General features: G+C 37.6%; 1 protein-coding gene across 1 annotated transcript in view; it reads left to right on the plus strand.

Moving 5' to 3' along the window:
* The window catches only part of LOC129236801 (dynein light chain 1, cytoplasmic), a 50514-nt gene that overhangs the window by 5086 nt on the left and 26586 nt on the right, over window positions 1-18842 (plus strand). Inside the window, exon 2 of the mRNA XM_054871039.1 lies at window positions 15770-15933. Coding sequence (XP_054727014.1) covers window positions 15826-15933 — 108 coding nt within the window. The 5' untranslated portion in view covers window positions 15770-15825. The remainder of the gene's footprint in view (window positions 1-15769; window positions 15934-18842) is intronic.

Consider the following 18842-nt stretch of genomic DNA (forward strand, 5'->3'; position numbering starts at 1 on the left):
ATGGCGATCAGTAACTTTCCCCACTTGCGTGGACTTCTACACATGGAACCATCCACTAAAATTGAGGGAGTGTAAAAATTCCACTGGGAATCTTACCTGATCTTGTGAATCTTGTGAAACAATCGTATCAGCGCTGAGATATGTGCGCTCTTGACCAGGTAGCGTATCGACTATACTAGAGTTTATGATGGCACATTGATCATTTTTTGGACATAATATGGCTCGGTCTTTTAAATTATCGATTTCTATTATTCCATTGTTTGGTTGGAAAACCCAGTCAATGAGGTTTCCGTTTTTTAAAAGAATTTGATCAGGAATTTTTACTTTTGATGCATTATCTTGCCCTTCGCCGTGTCCTATGCGCAAAAGAAAATTACAATAGTTAGGTTCTTGACTACGCATATTGATTGTGAGCTTAAATGATTTAAAAAATTTCCACAAAGAGCAACGCTTTAAACAATTACGAACTATGCCAGTTTGGGTACTTCTCGGTACCACAGGCAAAACTTGCCTAAAGTCTCCACCCAGAATAATAATTTTCCCACCAAAAGGCGTCTCATTTTGGTGAATATCGCGCAAAAGATTAAAGAGTTCTTTGCCCATACAATGCTGTGCTCATTAGAAAGAGAGTTAAGGGGGGAAGCTGGTCTAGAATTTTGAAAAAATCGAAAATTTTTTTTTGTCTTAAAAGGTGCGTTAGGGTCTTAGAAATAATATACCAAATGAGGGATGCCAGCAAAAATGTCTAAATGCCCAAATTTTTCATTCGACGGCAGTGCCTCGCAGGTATGCCCCGAACGCTACTTACAACTTTAAACGCGTTTTTCTCGAAATCACTTTTTTTAAACTGGCCGAAGACATAACTCGAACAAATCTTTACCGATTCTTACGAAATTTTGAGAATACATTCGAAATACCTTTCTCCGGAGACGTACGTAGGATTTTTTATTTATATTACATAGTTTTTTTTTAATCAACAATTTTATGTCGTTCTTTATAGTGAAAATTGTAACTTTTTGTTCAAACGTGAACCATTTCGCGAAAAAACAAAATATCGAAAAAATCCTACGTACGTCTCTTTCTGTTGTTATATAGAAACTAAAAAAATTTTATTTTTTGATCCAGGACAAAAATTAAGGAGTTTACGTCTTCGGCAATGGACCCACTAGAAAAAAAGGCGCCTTAGGAGAACTGCTGGACAGCGGCCATTTTGAAATTAATTCAGACGAAAAATTTTGTATTTGTACCATGAAAGCTATATTATTAAACCTATTTCACAGATTTTCGATTGATTCCTTTGTTGAGTCAAAATAAATTCATAAAATATGCCCATTTTTTGCGCTCTAGACCAGCTTCCCCCCTTAAACAAAGCAAACGTACTAATATATGTATATGCGTATATTTGTGTGTCATCCCGCTTTGCATAGACATCGCTGTTATCAATATGAAAATTTTGATAACTTTACACGCAAATATTTCATGAACAAATTAACCAATTTTAATTTTCATAATTTTGGGGAAATATGCTCATCAAAACCTTTCTTTTGATATATATTTCATATCTGTACATATTGTAGTTTAGTCAGAATAAGCGCCATGTTTTAAAATAATACTATAAATATCAGCCCCATGCCCTAAAATACAATTTTCTAGTTAATAAAAATGGCGAAGTGCTCTCGCATTGGGACTTCAGTTACTGTATTCACTAACAGCATATAGAAATGTGGCGTGCTGCCAGGGTGACAACCTTTGGCTGCACGGTGTACATAATACATATACATACAAGTACACATAGTTCGGAAGGCGCAATCTTGTCTTCTATCATTCTTGCTTTGACTGGATATATGCAAATACATACAGGTCGTTCCTGCGAAAACTGCTGCTAAATGCAAGATCAGCTAGCTCTCGTTTTATTCACATTCACACATACTTTCACGTTTTTTAGTATCTACAATCAATTTGCGATTGTTTAGAAATTATTGTTGTCATTGTTGCGGGATTTTCACATTTTCAGACTAGACGATCTTCATAAATTGACTTGTACATATGTACATATTTTATTTTCATGTGCTCATAAAAATTAAAAAGCGCATGCAAACAAAATGAAGTGCAATTTTCTGACATGTCTGTCAATAGTGCAGTTTGAGTTGCCAACAGTCTTTATTTAAGCAAATATCATTTCGCCTCTCGCCAAGTGCTCAGTAACATGTTGCACAACATTGCAGCAAAATACCATCTAAAGGCTAGTACTAATTTCACAACAAGGGAATTTCGCCAGCAACATGCCTTTTGGCATGCTATGAAATATTGCTAGCCACATTGCTTGTCAAATGAGAAGAAACGTCAAACTTATGAGCATCGCCCCAAAAGCAATTGACTCATTTTGGTGAGAAAAGTGTTTTTAAACAAATTAATGACACAAAAAAAAAACATAGAAAAGATTTACTTAAAAAAAAAAATTATTTAAAAATGCCATTCTTCGGAGTATTCACATTCAGACACTTCACTCGCAAATGAACGGTCAGTTTTCGCTCAATTTTAAATGAAATGTTGCTAGCATCATGTTGCTGATATGTTGCGCGGTGAATTAACTGTGGCGTAAATTGAATACCACTTTGCCGTGAGATACATACGAAATTTCACACATATTTCACGGCTATGTAATTTGTATGGACTTTGACAGCCATTTCACGTGAATATCCATGGAAAAAATAAAACATAACATTGTGCATGCATATTTTTATGTCCCTGCAATTTTTCCGCTTAACACTGTAATTGTAATGAAAGTTTTTTAAAACGTATTTCTGTGAGAAAAAATGTACATAATCACAGACATGTTGAAATATTTAGGGCGATTTAGTACGCTTTTTGTTTCAAGCGATTTCACTTTCATTTATTCATTCATTCATTCATAAACAAACAAATGTAGATATACACATGCATATGTATGTATGTGTATGCATACATAAATACCCGTGTGTGTACATTTATTTTATTTCTCAATTGCATAATAATTGCATTTTAGAAAAGCCCATTTTGTATTTTTTTTTTAATGTAATCGCATCACTTTTACTTTTCTTATTTGTTTACATTATTTACATATTCTATATTTCATTTTTTACCTACATAACCTGCCGCAACGTCGCCTATCTAGCGAGTTTCATGTGTCATCTGTTTATAAAGAGCAATTTAAAATTTTAACAACAAATTCCCAAACGTGCAAGGAAACGACGCCAGGCGGCACTGCACATACATATATCTGTGGGCGGGTATGTGAAGGTTTAGCGATTCATAACTGTCACTGTGTTGTTTGTTGTAATTTTTGTTGATCATCTAGTTGATTGTATGTGTGCTTGTTTGCGTTGTGCTTTTGACATTTTAGCTTGATCTTTGCGGCTAAATTGATTCGCTTTTATTGTTGTTGGAGTGTCGTGAATAATCATTGTTGTTGCTCTTTTATTCGATAATTCAATTGCGGGCATTTATTCTTCAAGTTTTTTTTGTATTGTCAACATCAAAGTTTTCTAAGTGGTTACTTTGCAAAGCTTTTGTGTGGCGTACTATGGCGTAAACATTGTGGTATGGGCTATCAAAAAATTGGAGAATTTTAATGAAGTCCGCTATAGAGCAATGACCAGAGCGCTTGAGCAAAATGCTATATATTTGAAATTTTTGTTAAGTTCATAGAAACATTATTAATTAATAAAAACATTTTAAATTACAATGAAATCTAAGAACCCGTTCTTTAAAATTCAGATCACGTCCAATTTCTACTAATGTAAATCAAGAGACCTTACATATTCATAAAATCATTAGATCCGCAGCCAACCTTGCCATCCCACAATCATCCAGCAAGCCTACCAAACCGGCCCCATTATGGTGGAGCGATCTCCTTTCAACTCTAAGGCAAGAAAAACGAAAAGCATGGCACGATTACAAACGCTCGCGATCATCCTTAACCTTGATCCAGTACAAAAGGGCAAATGCTATTTTTCGTTGCAAAGCAAAAATCGCAAAAGCTGATTGCTTTCGAAAATTTACAAACAGTATCAACTCTTCATCGAATACTAAGAAAATATGGGCTGATATAAAAAGATTGACAAGGACACCCTCGTCTCCCACAATTTCTGCTCTTGATTCCTCCCGTGGGACTCTTCTATCTCCTCAGGATATAGCCCAAGAGTTTGCCATCCATTTCTCTTCAACTTCTTCTGACGCCAGCTTCCAGCCCGATTTCATAGCCGCTAAAGAACTGCAACTAAGCTCTGGCCGTTCACTACGTTTGCCCCTTTCAAAAGCTGTCGAGTACCTAGAAGCAGACATTACGTACCTTGAATTTTCTTCCGCCCTGTCGTTAGTAAAAGGCAAAACCCCGGGTAGAGATAGAATTTCCTATCCCATGATCAATCAACTTCCATCGTCCATGATTTCCCGTCTTCTCCAATTATATAACCGCATCCTTACCGTTGGTATTTACCCCCCAGTTTGGAAAACTAGCTCTGTTACCCCCATTCTTAAAGCTGGAAAGCCTCCTCTAGATATCTGCAGTTATCGTCCAATATCCCTGCTAATAAATTACGATGTACCCTCACTTACTTTTTACAACATTAATATAAACTGTACAAATAGCCTTAAGTTCTTAGGTTTAATATTAGATAAAAAGTACACTTTTACAGAACCCTGTCATTATATAAGTAATCTAAGTTCTAGATTAGAAGTTATTAAGTACCTGTCGACAAAGCGCTCATTTATCGGCTCGGCATTGTTGATAAACGTCACAAAGGTTCTTATCACGTCAACTTATCAGTACGGCTTGGAGATTTACGGACATAATGCTAAAACTAAATTAAAGCTACTCTCGGCTCCCTACCATACAGCCCTGAGAAGGTCTCTACGAGCATTTCCAACAACTCCTCTGAAGAATATTTTTGCGGAAACTGGACTAATTTCTATAGCAGATAACGCAGAAGACTGTATTGGTAAACTTTACGCTAAACTTATAACAACATCGAACAACGCACTTCGAAAAGATGTACAGCTTGCTACACTTCGAAAGCGTATTCCTAAGATACCGTCAACCATCCATCTCTGTCTCAAATTTGCTAAAGATAATAACCTACCACTGCAAAGGGTTCAAATCAGTAAACATCGAAACCCACCCTGGCTACTTAAAGAGGCGTCCTTTATTAAATATTTAGCACTAAAACGTAAAGCGAATACATCTCGTGAAGAATATAAATCCATTTTTTTTGAAATCGCAGCGAATTACAGAGCCATGGGCTGGAAGCTGATCTATACTGACGGGTCTAAGACAGAACAGACTTCATATGCTGTCGTAAAAGAGCAAAACGAAATAATAACGTATGGGCTCTTATTCCCATTCTGCTCTATCTTTACATCAGAAGCAGTTGCAATTTTTAACGCTTTTTTGTATGCAATCCAAAACAAGGGCAAATTCATAGTGTGCACTGATAGCTTATCGTGCTTTTCGGTCATCCAGAACTACAACAACTCTAACTAATATACATAATTCATTTTATAAGAGAGACGCTAACTACCAAACCACAAAAAATCAAAATTATGTGGATTCCTGGCCACGCAGATATTAATGGTAATACACATGCTGACCAAATTACAAAACAAATGAGAATCACCCCTACCATTACAACCAATATCATCTTTAAAAGTGACATCTACAGTCTCACAAAACACTAAGGGCAAAGTGGTCTCCTACGCGAGTGGAGTAACTATAACCATCCCTACTCCTTAGTTAATCCTAAGCGTGTAAAACCAGGTTTTAGTGAGTCAATACCAACAAATATGGTCACACCATACATACGCCTTCGACTAGGCCACACAATACTTACACACGCTCATATACTTCAAAGCATTCCATCTATGCCCGTTTTGCAACTCCAGCCTGAGTATAAATCACCTTCTGTCTTCATGCCCTAACCTTGCATCGACTAAACATCATTACTTTCGCAACATTGACTCTCTTGAAATATTAAAAAACCCAACCGAAGCCAACATATCTATATTATATAACTATCTCAAAGATACTGATCTACTTTGTCGGATCTTCTTCTTCTTAATTGGCGCGATAACCGCTTACGCGATTTTGGCCGAGATTAACAAAGCGCGCCAGTCGTTTCTTTCTCGTGCTAACCGGCGCCAATTGGACACACCAAGTGAAGCCAAGTCCTTCTCCACCTGATCTTTCCAACGCAGAGGAGGCCTTCCTCTTCCTCTGCTACCACCAGCTGGTACCGCATCGAATACTTTCAAAGCCGGAGCGTTTGTATCCATTCGGACGACATGACCCAGCCAACGAAGCCGCTGGATCTTTATTCGCTGCGCTATGCCTATGTCGTCGTAAAGCTCATACAGCTCATCGTTCCATCGTCTGCGATATTCGCCGTTGCCAACGTGCAAAGGTCCAAAAATCTTACGCAGAATCTTTCTCTCGAACACTCCAAGCGTCGCTTCATCGGATGTTGTCATCGTCCAAGCTTCTGCGCCATACGTTAGGACGGGCATGATGAGAGTCTTGTAGAGTGTTAATTTTGTTCGTCGAGAGAGGACTTTACTGCTCAATTGCCTACTTAGTCCAAAGTAGCACTTGTTGGCAAGAGAGATTCTACGTTGGATTTCAAGGCTGACATTGTTATCGGTGTTAATGCTGGTTCCTAAATAAACGAAGTCTTTTACAACCTCAAAATTATAACTGTCAACAGTGACGTGGGTGCCGATACGCGAGTGCGCCGACTGTTTGTTTGAAGACAGGAGGTACTTCGTTTTGTCCTCGTTCACCACCAAACCCATTCGCTTTGCCTCTTTATCCAGTTTGGAGAAAGCAGAACTAACAGCGCGGTTGTTAAGGCCGATGATGTCAATATCATCGGCATACGCCAGCAATTGTACGCTCTTATAAAAAATTGTGCCTGAGCGATTAAGTTCTGCGGCTCGTACGATGCTCTCCAACATCAGGTTAAAGAAGTCACACGACAGCGAGTCACCCTGTCTGAAACCTCGCTTGGTATCAAACGGCTCGGAGAGGTCCTTCCCAATTCTGACGGCGCTGCTGGTGTTGAGCAACGTCATCTTACATAGCCGTATTAGTTTTGCGGGGATACCAAATTCAGACATAGCGGCATACAGGTAACTCCTTTCCGTACTGTCGAATGCAGCTTTGAAGTCGACGAAAAGATGGTGTGTGTCGATTCTCCTTTCATGGGTCTTTTCCAAGATTTGGCGTATTGTGAATAGTTGGTCGATGGTAGACTTTCCAGGTCTGAAGCCACACTGATAAGGTCCAATCAGTTGGTTGATGGTGGGCTTCAGCCTTTCACACAATACGCTCGCTAGAACCTTATAGGCGATATTTAGAAGACTAATCCCGCGGTAATTGGCACAGATTGCAGGATCACCCTTCTTATGGATTGGGCAGAGCACACTTAAATTCCAATCGGCAGGCATGCTTTCATCCGACCATATTCTGCATAGGAGCTGATGCATGCACCTTACCAGCTCCTTGCCGCCATGTTTGAATAGCTCAGCCGGCAGTCCGTCGGCGCCCGCGGCTTTGTTGTTCTTTAGCCGCGTTATCGCTATTCTCACCTCGTCATGGTCGGGTAACGGAACGACAACTCCGTCGTCAACGATTGGGGTATCGGGATCTTCACATTCTCTATGACATGCGCAGCTGTCACCGTTTAACAGGTTCGAGAAGTGTTCCCTCCATAATTTAAGATTGCTCTGTACGTCAGTCACCAGATCGCCGTCTTTGTTCTTACAGGACAACGCCCCGGTCTTAAAACCTTCTGTAAGCCGCCGAACTTTCTGGTAAAATTTTCGGGCGTTGTTCCTATTGGCCAGCATCTCAAGCTCCTCGCACTCACGTATTTCGGCCTCTCGTTTCTTCTGTCGGATAATACGTCTCTCTTCCTTTTTTAGCTCTCTGTAGCGATCCCACATGGCTCGCGTTGCGCCCGATCGCAGCGTGGCTCTATAGGCGGCATCTTTTCTTTCGGCGGCAGCATGACATTCCTCGTCGTACCAATTGTTTTTTCGGGCTCGCCGGAATCCGATTTCTTCTTCGGCGGCGGTACGTAGGGAACGAGAAATGTTGCTCCATTGCTCGCGCATGCCGGTGTGTTGGGCAGTGCTCTCCGAGAGCAGGAGTGAGAGTCGAGTGGCGAATCTTCTGGCTGTCTGTTGTGATTGCAGCTTTTCGATGTCGAACATTCTTTGCGTAGGTAGATGTACGTTTTTTGCTGCACAGAGGCGTGTGCGCAGTTTGGCTGCAACAAGGTAATGATCCGAGTCGATATTGGGTCCTCGGATCGTACGTACATCTAATACACTAGAAGCGTGTCTTCCATCTATCACAACATGATCGATTTGGTTTCGCGTTTTTCGATCTGGAGACAGCCAGGTAGCTTGGTGAATCTTCTTATGCTGGAATCTGGTGCTACAGACTACCATGTTTCGGGCCCCGGCGAAGTCGATCAGCCTCTGTCCGTTACCGGATGTTTCGTTGTGCAGGCTGAATTTTCCGACTGTGGGACCAAAAATTCCCTCCTTGCCCACCCTGGCGTTGAAGTCGCCAAGCACGATTTTTATGTCGTGGCGGGGGCAGCGCTCATAGGAACGTTCCAAGCGCTCATAGAAAGAATCCTTGGTCGCATCGTCCTTCTCTTCCGTCGGGGCGTGGGCGCAAATTAGCGAGATGTTGAAAAATCGCGCTTTGATGCGGATTGTTGCGAGACGCTCGTCCACCGGAGTGAACGACAGTACTTGGCGACGAAGTCTCTCTCCCACAACAAATCCGACACCGAATTTGCGCTCCTTTACATGGCAGCTGTAGTAGACGTCGCAAGGTCCTATGTTTTTCTTACCTTGCCCCGTCCATCGCATCTCTTGGATGGCAGTGATGTCAGCCTTTACTCTCACGAGGACATCAACCAGCCGGGCAGAGGCACCTTCCCCATTAAGGGACCGGACATTCCAGGTGCATGCCCTCAAATCGTATTCCTTATTTCGTTTGCAGGGGTCGTCATCAGTGTTGGAAGTTCTCATCCGAGGCTTTGTTGCTGTTTTCATTGGGGGGGCTTTTTAAGTGGCGGGTCCCAAACCCAGCGCACAACCAGCTATGCTGGGATGCTTCGCCTTCTCACTTTAGCTCACTCCCGAACGGGTGTTCGGAAGCTAACCAGAGGATACGTGGGCTAATCCCGGACGTTGTGAGCTGCTTGAACCATATGTAGAAGAATCGTCCTGGCCACTCCCAAGTGAATGGCGATCAGTAACTTTCCCCACTTGCGTGGACTTCTACACATGGAACCATCCTCCTTTCAGTTTGTATACTAATTTTATTGTTATGTAAACCTTTATAAAATAAAATAAAATAAAAATAAACAATAAAAACATTTTAAATTACAATGAAATCTAAGAACCCGTTCTTTAAAATTCTAGCAGTAATTTGAAGTTGTGACGCAGCTTATGTCTCAACCAAATACAAAATTTCATACTCCATGTTACGAGTGTACATTGGATTATTCAGGGCAAAACATAGTAAGGGGCGTTTGAAATATTTGCAGGGGGTAAATTTATGTGTCTGTTAACAGTGAGTCGCTTATTTTTAATAGAGAATGTAACAGCAACAGTAATTTCTCTGTTCGGCAACAACGAATAGAACGAACAGGACCGAAAAGTATAGAATATCGAGAGAATGTAAGAACTGTATTTGTAGTGTATTTGAGTAAAGGTTGTTTTTGTAGGTAGATGAGTATGGAAGATGATTGGGAATCAGTTTTTTGTGTATGTTGGTTGCTACGAATACTGTAACTCATTTTTTTTATAAAAATACAGTTAAAGTATACTGCTACAACAACAACAGCATAAAAATACAGTTTATTCTACACTTAAAATCATATGTCTACAAATAAATCTGCGTCAAACTTTGAAAATTTAAAAACAATGCACCGAATTCCCATACAATTTAAAAACTTTTTATTTTGAAAAAAATTGGGTATGCAGTTTTATAGCCTAATAAATTCTAGGATAATAAAGTAAAGTTTGAAGTGACTAAAAATTTTTTTTGATTTTTAATTTTTTTTGCTTTTACAAACATAGTTGGGCATTTTATTCAGTATAACGAATGAAATATATATTTAGTATTATATTTATATATTTTAATTTAGTATTAAAAATAAAAATAATTTTGAACCCAACTGTACCTGCGGCAGTTGGATCAAAAACACCGGAGTTAATAATATTTACATCTGGTACACTACAGCCGCATCAGATGATTTTTTTGGGGGTTTTACAAGTGTTTACTAAAAATATTTTGTTGTTGTAACAGCATAAATCGTCCCCTTAGTATAACAATAGCCTATGTGCTCAAAGGCTATTATTTTTTTATTGAATTTTTGGATTCTCCATCGTCGATTTTATATGTGGTCAAAATTTTGTCAAATTCTAGTTCCACAAAGTGGGTCAAAACGTCAGTCAAAAAATAATAAATATTTACAGACATAATGAGATTTGAGTGAGAGCTGCTTTCGACAAAAAGTTTGAAATTCATTTTCTCAAAACATCAAAAAATTTATAGGCTATTTTAATACTAAGGGGACGAAATATTCTTCACATTTGTTGGGAAAATACTGCTAAAGTAACAGTTCTTGATCGTATTAAACATTGATCTGACTGTTAAGGACCACGACAATATTAAACTCAATAAAAAATCATAAGATATGCGTAGTCCCGTGTCATATACAATCAACATTTTTCATCAAATGATATGCTCATCGCCATTGCATATACTTAGGCGCGTGCTATACATGGATTTATTCAAGGAGTAGAAACAAACTGAATGCATATTCGTTTGTCTGTTTCAATTAGTTGGCACCCTTGCAATCCTGCTATTATCTCACCTTATTTTGTACATCACGTTTTCTCGCTTTTATTTCTGCACTCAACTAAGCCGTCAGCTTCCGTCGCTTTGTCTGTTGAATGGTGATTTGTCGTGCTTTTGCTGCTTGGCTGCACCTACTAATACAATTAACCTGCCATTCAATTGCAATGACAACAACACAAGATCATTGCATTTACTGTTGTAGCTTCACTGGTGGACTTTGCCTTGGGACATTTCGTTGCGGGGTTTCCGTTACGGCACGTCACCACTTTCATTATCAATTGTGCTGCTCGCTAATTGCCTTCATCTAATCGAATTGCTGAAAATGACTGCCTTGGTGCTCATTAGTCATTTACTTGTATTTTTTTTTTTTTTTTTCATTTATTGCTTTTGCTTGCTTGCGCTGTTGTGTGTGGATGGGGTCGTTGTAGCCATATGCGCTCGATTGCTGACACGCTCATTTATGGTTAATTCATTATCATTTTGGCGGCATTTCATGGCTAACATTTGGCTTTTGTGCTTTATGTCTCCCACATTTTTGCCAGCACATTTTTAAAATACCGGTAGTAGGCAGGTGTGGTGTGTACTTAGGCGCAAGCGAATTGGTGTCCCTTTCACGGAATTTTTATTTCATATTAATTGTCATCGGTTTTTTATGCGGGTGTAATGATGGTGTAAGGTTTTATTCGTCCATGGAATGTGAAATTGTACAATGAAAAATGTAAGAAATATGTGAAACGATTGTCCATTTGTAAATTGCTTTTCCTGACCCATTTAAAGTGTTGTCTAAACACCCAAACGCCTGTCAGCACACAAGTTTAGCTATTTGTTTTGAGTTTCGTGGAATCTAGTCGCATATGTATGCAGTCGTGTCATTGCGCAGAAATATTGACTACCAAAATATTCAATTCATAAAGGCATATTCATAACGCCTTGAAGTATGCAACGCTTTTAAATGAATGTTAACAATTATTTTACAATAGATTTATTTTTTTTAAATTTATCTCTTATATTTTTATATTTTTTTCTCATTTTTTATTGTTTTTTTTTTAATTTTTTTTTGGTTTTAATATAATATATTTTTAAATTTTATTTTATTTATTTTTAGTTTTTGTTTTTTTTTTTTGGTTTTTTTTATATATTTATTTTTTATTTATTTATGTTTTATATATATATATATTTATTTTTGGTTTATTTCTTTAGTTTTTTAATGACTTAAATTTATTTTTAAAATTTTTGGCACATTTAAGTATTTATTGAATGAAAGTTGAGAGGAATGATGCTGTTCTGGTGAGCTCCTCCGAGGAGTCGTGAACGTTTCAGTTCGGGTGGTTCGCGCATTGAACAGGGTAGAGGTCGCAGAAGTTGATATTACCTGATGCCGAGAGCAGCACGTGACCACTAACCGTGTGGTCCTCTCCCTATAAGTCTTAAGGCCTGTTCAGAAACAGGTGGTGGCATTTAATCAAAGCTCAGGCGGAGGATTTTTTGGCAGAAATACACCGCGGAAATAGGCTTGAGGTCGATGGCAGTTCTGAGAAGCTTTTGGAGCAAACTTGCTGCATAGAGCTGCTCCAGTGTTGATAATCGAGGGCTGCAGTTCAGCGCACTAAGCAGGGTTAGTTTACGGGGGCGGCAGCCCTTGGTCGGGAAAAATGCGAGACACTCAATACTTTCAACTGGCTACCATGTGAATGATATAATATTTCAGTTGTTATTGTTGTAACAGTATAAACATTCCCCATACATGCACGTGGAATGCTGCTGGTGTGACAGTTCTTATCCGGAAATAATTCCGGGTCGTTCCGGTAACGTAGAGCAGAACCGACTGTTTTGGGAACGCTTAAAAGCTCTCGTCGGAGTGGTTTTTTTATAGGGAGAAGATTTGGAACACCAATTCTAATATTTTTTTTTAAACTTTGCCCCAAAGTAGTACTGATTTCTTTTTCAAATAGTACTCATCTTGAAAATCCTGGCGGCACGTGGCTCACAACTAATTTGATTCCGTTCTAGTAGAGCTGAATTACTTCGTGATACTCCTGAAAAGTAGCACTTCCACAATTATTGAAGCTCGCATACACCCAAGAGATTTTGGAAACCCTTTTTATTTATATTTAGCTTTACTTACACCGAACTATTTCAAAATTGCGCCGAAAATTATGCAACATATTTGTTAACTAAAACTTCAATCATAAAATATTTCTCCTCCTCTATCTACACGCTCCATACCTATTGAATAGGAATTTGTGCCGGGAGCTTGCGCCTTGAAGTATGCAACGGTTCTATGCTTTTTTTTTTAACCTTTCTCAATTTCACCAGCCAATCAATGAACAAATCTTTGAAAACTTATTTAATATTTTAAAACGCCTTCGGACATATTATATTTCCCAAGGGCATTCTTTCGCAAGTCAGTTGAAATAAGCAAATTGTGAAAGAATATGGAAAATAAAAGCATGCAATCAGCGAACTAACTGCTCTTTCAATGTACTTGTGCAGTTACTTAGCAGTCAATAATAACAAATGGTAGAAAAATGTAATTCCACCGCATGGTGCGCCTCAAAGTATGTTTCTGCGGAAGCGGGAACACCACGTACACAAATTCGCGTGTTCAAATGTCATTTTCCCTTGTTTAATTTTCTTTTCATTGCTTGAAAGTATACGAGAAATCGTGAAATTTGCTGAAAATAAACCGTAAACGATACCGGGAAATGCGAAGTATGCCGACTATTCAAAAAAGTTGTGCAGGGAGAACTTGAACGATGGCAAAATTGGTCTATAAGAGTCATTGTGTGTCATTTGTTGCACAGCTGTTGTTGGAGGGGTTGGTTGTGTTTGTTTTACATACATGCACATATACATACACAAGCGATTTTAGCTGAGTTCAACAAAGAGCGCCATGTACGATTGCGGTGAGCAAATCGAAAATTTGAAAGATTTTCTACATTTGCGTTATCGTATGATCTGATGAAAAGATGATGAAAGATATGTACTTTTATATTACATTTATATTTTTCGTAAAATTTGTTCTTTTTTTATAAATAAAATTTATTATATTTTTTATAAATAAAATTTATTAATAGGACTATGAATAAGTTCCTTGCGGTTTTACAACAGATGGCGTAACTTGATTATTATTCCATCGATCCACATTTCCAAACATTCATTGGAGAGCTACTGTCGTAAGGCACAAACGTCAGTATAAGTTTTTTATTTGAAGCGTAAACAACAATATTTTTACCACACTTGAAAATGTCGAATTTCGTGCCAAATAATGTGTTTTTGCGGGGAATTCTTCTTCATTATTTTAATATGAAGAAAAAAGCAGCCGAAAGTCATCGTATCTTGGTGGAAGTTTATGGTGAGCATGCTCTAGCTGAGCGAACGTGCCAGAAGTGGTTTGCACGCTTTAAAAGTGGTGATTTTGGCTTGGAAGACGAAGAACGCGAGGGTGCGCCGCCAAAGTTCATGGATACCGAATTGGAGGAATTGCTCGATCAAGATCCGGCTCAAACGCAAGAAGAGGTTGCAAAAACTTTGGGAGTTGATCAATCAACCATTTCCAAACGTTTAAAAGCCATGGGAATGATCCGAAAGGTAGGCCATTGGGTGCCGTATGAATTGAAGCCAAGAGACGTTGAACGCCGTTTTATGGCATGCGAACAACTGCTTCAACGGCACAAAAGAAAGGGTTTTTTGCATCGAATTGTGACTGGCGATGAAAAGTGGGTCCATTACGACAATCCAAAACGTCGGGCAACGTATGGATACCCTGGCCATGCTTCAACATCGACGTCGGCGCAGAATATTCATGGCCTGAAGGTTATGCTGTGTATCTGGTGGGACCAGCTGGGTGTTGTGTATTATGAGCTACTGAAACCGAATGAAACGATTACGGGGGATGTCTACCGACGACAATTGATGCGTTTGAGCCGAGCACTGCGAGAAAAACGGCCGCAATACGCCGATAGACACGACAAAGTTATTTTGCAACATGACAATGCTCGGCCACATGTTGCACAAGTGGTCAAAACATACTTAGAAACGCTCAAATGGGATGTCCTACCCCACCCGCCGTATAGTCCAGACCTTGCGCCATCCGATTACTATCTCTTCCGATCGATGCAACATGGCCTGGCTGACCAGCACTTCCGTAATTACGATGAAGTCAAAAAATGGATCGATTCGTGGATTGCGGCAAAACCGACCGAATTTTTCACAAAGGGAATCCGTGAATTGCCAGGAAGATGGGAAAAAGTAGTAGTAAGCGATGGACAATACTTTGAATATTAAATTTGTAACCATTTTACGTCAATAAAGTTTCAAATTTCGAAAAAAACCGCACGAACTTATTCATAGTCCTATTATAATTTTTAAATAAAATTTATTATAAAGGGTGGTTAAATTTCAAGGGCCGATGTTGAATGTGAACCACACCTAAACGTCAACGACACCGTTGGACTTCTTTCTTTGGGGTTATTTGAAAGAAAAGGTGTACGTTGCTAAGCCAGCAACAATTCAAGAGCTAAAGGAGGAGATAAATCGGCACATTAACGGTATAGAACCTAAATTAAGCCTCAGTATCATCGAAAATTTGGACCATCGGATGGAGGTGTGCCGCTGAGGTCGCGGGGGCCATTTGGCCGATATTTTGTCCCACACGTAATTGAGCCATACCAATATTATCATAATAAAGAGAAATGACAATAATGTTTTTAAAAAATTGTATTTTATTCAAAATCAACACCGACCCTTGAAACTTAACCACCCTTTATATTTTAAAATAATACACACAGAAATTTAATGCGGAACTTTTCGATTGTCGTTTTTTTTAATTTCCCATTTTTTCTTCAGTACATTTGCAGATTTATTGCTAATTTTTATTAAAGAACTTAAAAACCACAAACAAAATGTCAGACCGCAAAGCAGTGATTAAGAACGCCGATATGAGCGAAGAAATGCAGCAGGATGCAGTTGATTGTGCGACACAGGCATTGGAAAAGTACAACATTGAAAAGGTGAGTTCGGATTTTTTTATAAAATATTGTTGTATATTAAACACTCGAAAGACTGGAGTCAAATGACCGCAAAGGCGAGAAAAACGAATTGCGAAAAATTGTTTACATCGAAAATGGGGGGGGAGATCGATTTAAAAACATTTTATTTATTTAAAAAATAACTTTAATTTACAATTTATATATTTTACAGTTGGATGAAAAAATGTATCTCGTGACCTTTGACGGCCGTTTTAGTGTTTAAAATTGCTTTGAAAAAATTTAGATTAAAAAAATGGCGTCTAAATGGTTAGTACTCGTATAGTGCGAAAAATACACATAACTGGAACGACTTTGGCGAAGTTGCCTATTTTCGTTCTTTTAATGCAATTCCTACAATTGCCGAATTGTAGCGTTTCTAGTGAATTAAGCGCCATGACAGGTTCGCGGTTTTTCCTTTTTTATATAAACATTTGGAACCTATTAAACATAACCGATGAACAACTTTTGGCGATGTTGTCAGTTTTCTTTAGAATCTTGGAAGTAGAATCTTGAATTTTTTATAAAGAACTAGTGATTTTAATATTAATCTTTCATAGAAGCTCATTCTGCTGTCGCTGTTACAATAATCGAGTCGATAGAGGAGGATAAATTAGATTATTGGGATGAATGTTAAAGATAATTATTCACTTCTCCTTAAGGGTCTATTCTGTTATGCCCTTAAAATATATTATCAGTTTTTATTTTGTTTTTTAACCCACCGTTGGACACCTTTTTAAAAACCTTCGGTGGGGCACCCGGATCAGGCCTTTTTCATCCTGTTCGAGGATCATTTTTAAAAGGATATATCCATAAATCGATAGAAAATTAAATTTTAAGAAGCTATCTGGAAGCTCAAGCCGTAAGCTATAATAGAAATATATTAAATTCAAGTATAATGTCGAAAAAACAGTCTGGCTAGACCCGGGTGCCCAACGGAGAATTAATATTTTTACTTAAACTTTTTAGTTAAAAAAAAAAATTTACATATTATGAAAATTTAAACTTCGATTTTGAATTAAAAAGAACATCATCAAGATAGACTCCGAACTAGAAATCAACCTCCGGTGCCTAAAATGTAACCATCACACGACGGCTTTGGCATTGTTACACTCGCTCGCCATATGGAATGCTGCTTAAGCTTATTTATTTTACGTGATCAGCCTTTAGTTGCAAGTCACTGCCTCTTTCCCAGTTTGCGGCGTTGCCAAATTTCGTCTATGAGTTCTTAAATTTCCTTTGTACTTTTTTCTTCATTTGTATTACTTTTTAGCATCGATATCTTTATAATAGTACATAAGTAAATATTTAACCCTAGAAATTTTAGTATATTTTTATTTATTTATTTCAATTTAAATTCAAGCATTTCGTTGGCGATGCTTTCTGCCCATACCTTAAGCTTTTATTTATAGCACAGCGAAAAGGCACGCATTGCAGAAAAGTTATACAAGTAACTTTTTGTTGATGTCGGATTTTTTCCATCGCTTATCTATAAAGTAGATAAAAAGTTAGCTCTCCGTTCTGCGCTTTTACTTGCGTCTTATCTTATTGCTTACGAAGTAGATAAGTGAAAGAAACCATGAAATGTTGTTGTTAAACGTTGCTCAGCTTATCGCAAAAAATGGCGAGGAAAGTTTATTTAGCAAAGTGGACGAGTGCGTGTAAAACAATAAAAATATCAAAAGAAGTCAAAAAGTGCACGTGAAGGGCACTTAAATCGGATAAATGTAACAAAAAATAATGAAATCAGGAAAATCAAATGAAAAAAAATGCACAGCAAACTTTTAAGTTGCTGATCCCTTTGCGCTTCATAGTGAATTTTTTTTATATAAAATTTATTTTTAGAATTTTCATGCTGCATTTGATATGAGTGTGAAATTTACCATAGCCAACAATTTTCTTGTACCTATCCGATTTTTTCTGCTTTTTTTTGTTTCCTGATTTTTGCGGTTCTTTTTCTGATTTTTCTTTGCGCCTGACGACTGCACAAACAAGGAAGGGGGTGCACAAGTTTTAGTAGCTTTTGAAAGGGGTCATCCCTCTTCCTGCTGCGGTAATCGCAGTATTTGATGTGAATACCCACAAGAGTTGTATTATTTTGATTTTAAGACGAGGTTCGTCTGTTTTTCTTTTCTTTGCTTGACTTTTTAGTGTTGCATTCAACTTTACCCTATATTGGATGCACTTTTAACATTGCAAGTGTCCTTTTGGGGAGATGTTGTTGTACAGATGTATGTATATACACACTCGTTCATAAGAAAATACATGCATATAAGCAAATCCCGTTTATGGATAAGTGAGAACATGAAGGCAGTTAAATATTAGCAGCATTTATAATTAATATATATATTTTTTTTTAAAACAAATATTTTTTTTAATTATTTATTCTGTTTTTGTTCTAATTCAACTTTTTGTTTTTGTTTTATTTGAACTTAGGTTATTTTATTATTAAAAAATTTCTTTTTTGTTTAATTTTCTTTGTTTTAAATTTTTTTTTATTTTAATTTTTTTTTATTTTAATTTTTTTTTATTTTAATTTTTTTTTATTTTAATTTTATATTATTAAAAAAAAAATTGTTTATCCAAGCGTTTGTTTGTAATGATTTTTTTGATTTACGTCTTTCATGTTGTTTCTTTAGTTTTGTTATCTTATTTTGCAGCGCTCATTTCTTGTTTACATTGTCAACTCAAAATTTATTGCAATGTCCACAAAATGTTAAACTGTTTGTCTGGATCTGCTCTAAGCAAAGATAAATGTGCCTGTTGCGGTAATAAAATGTATAATTAATAATTTATTTACTTTTTTTCAAAAGGCCATTATAATACAAAAAAGTGCACTTGTGAATTAAAGTAAATATATGTAGAACTAATAAATTTGAGATCAAAATATGTTG

Source organism: Anastrepha obliqua, chromosome 2 (assembly GCF_027943255.1).
Source record: "Anastrepha obliqua isolate idAnaObli1 chromosome 2, idAnaObli1_1.0, whole genome shotgun sequence".
Lineage (NCBI taxonomy): Eukaryota > Metazoa > Arthropoda > Insecta > Diptera > Tephritidae > Anastrepha > Anastrepha obliqua.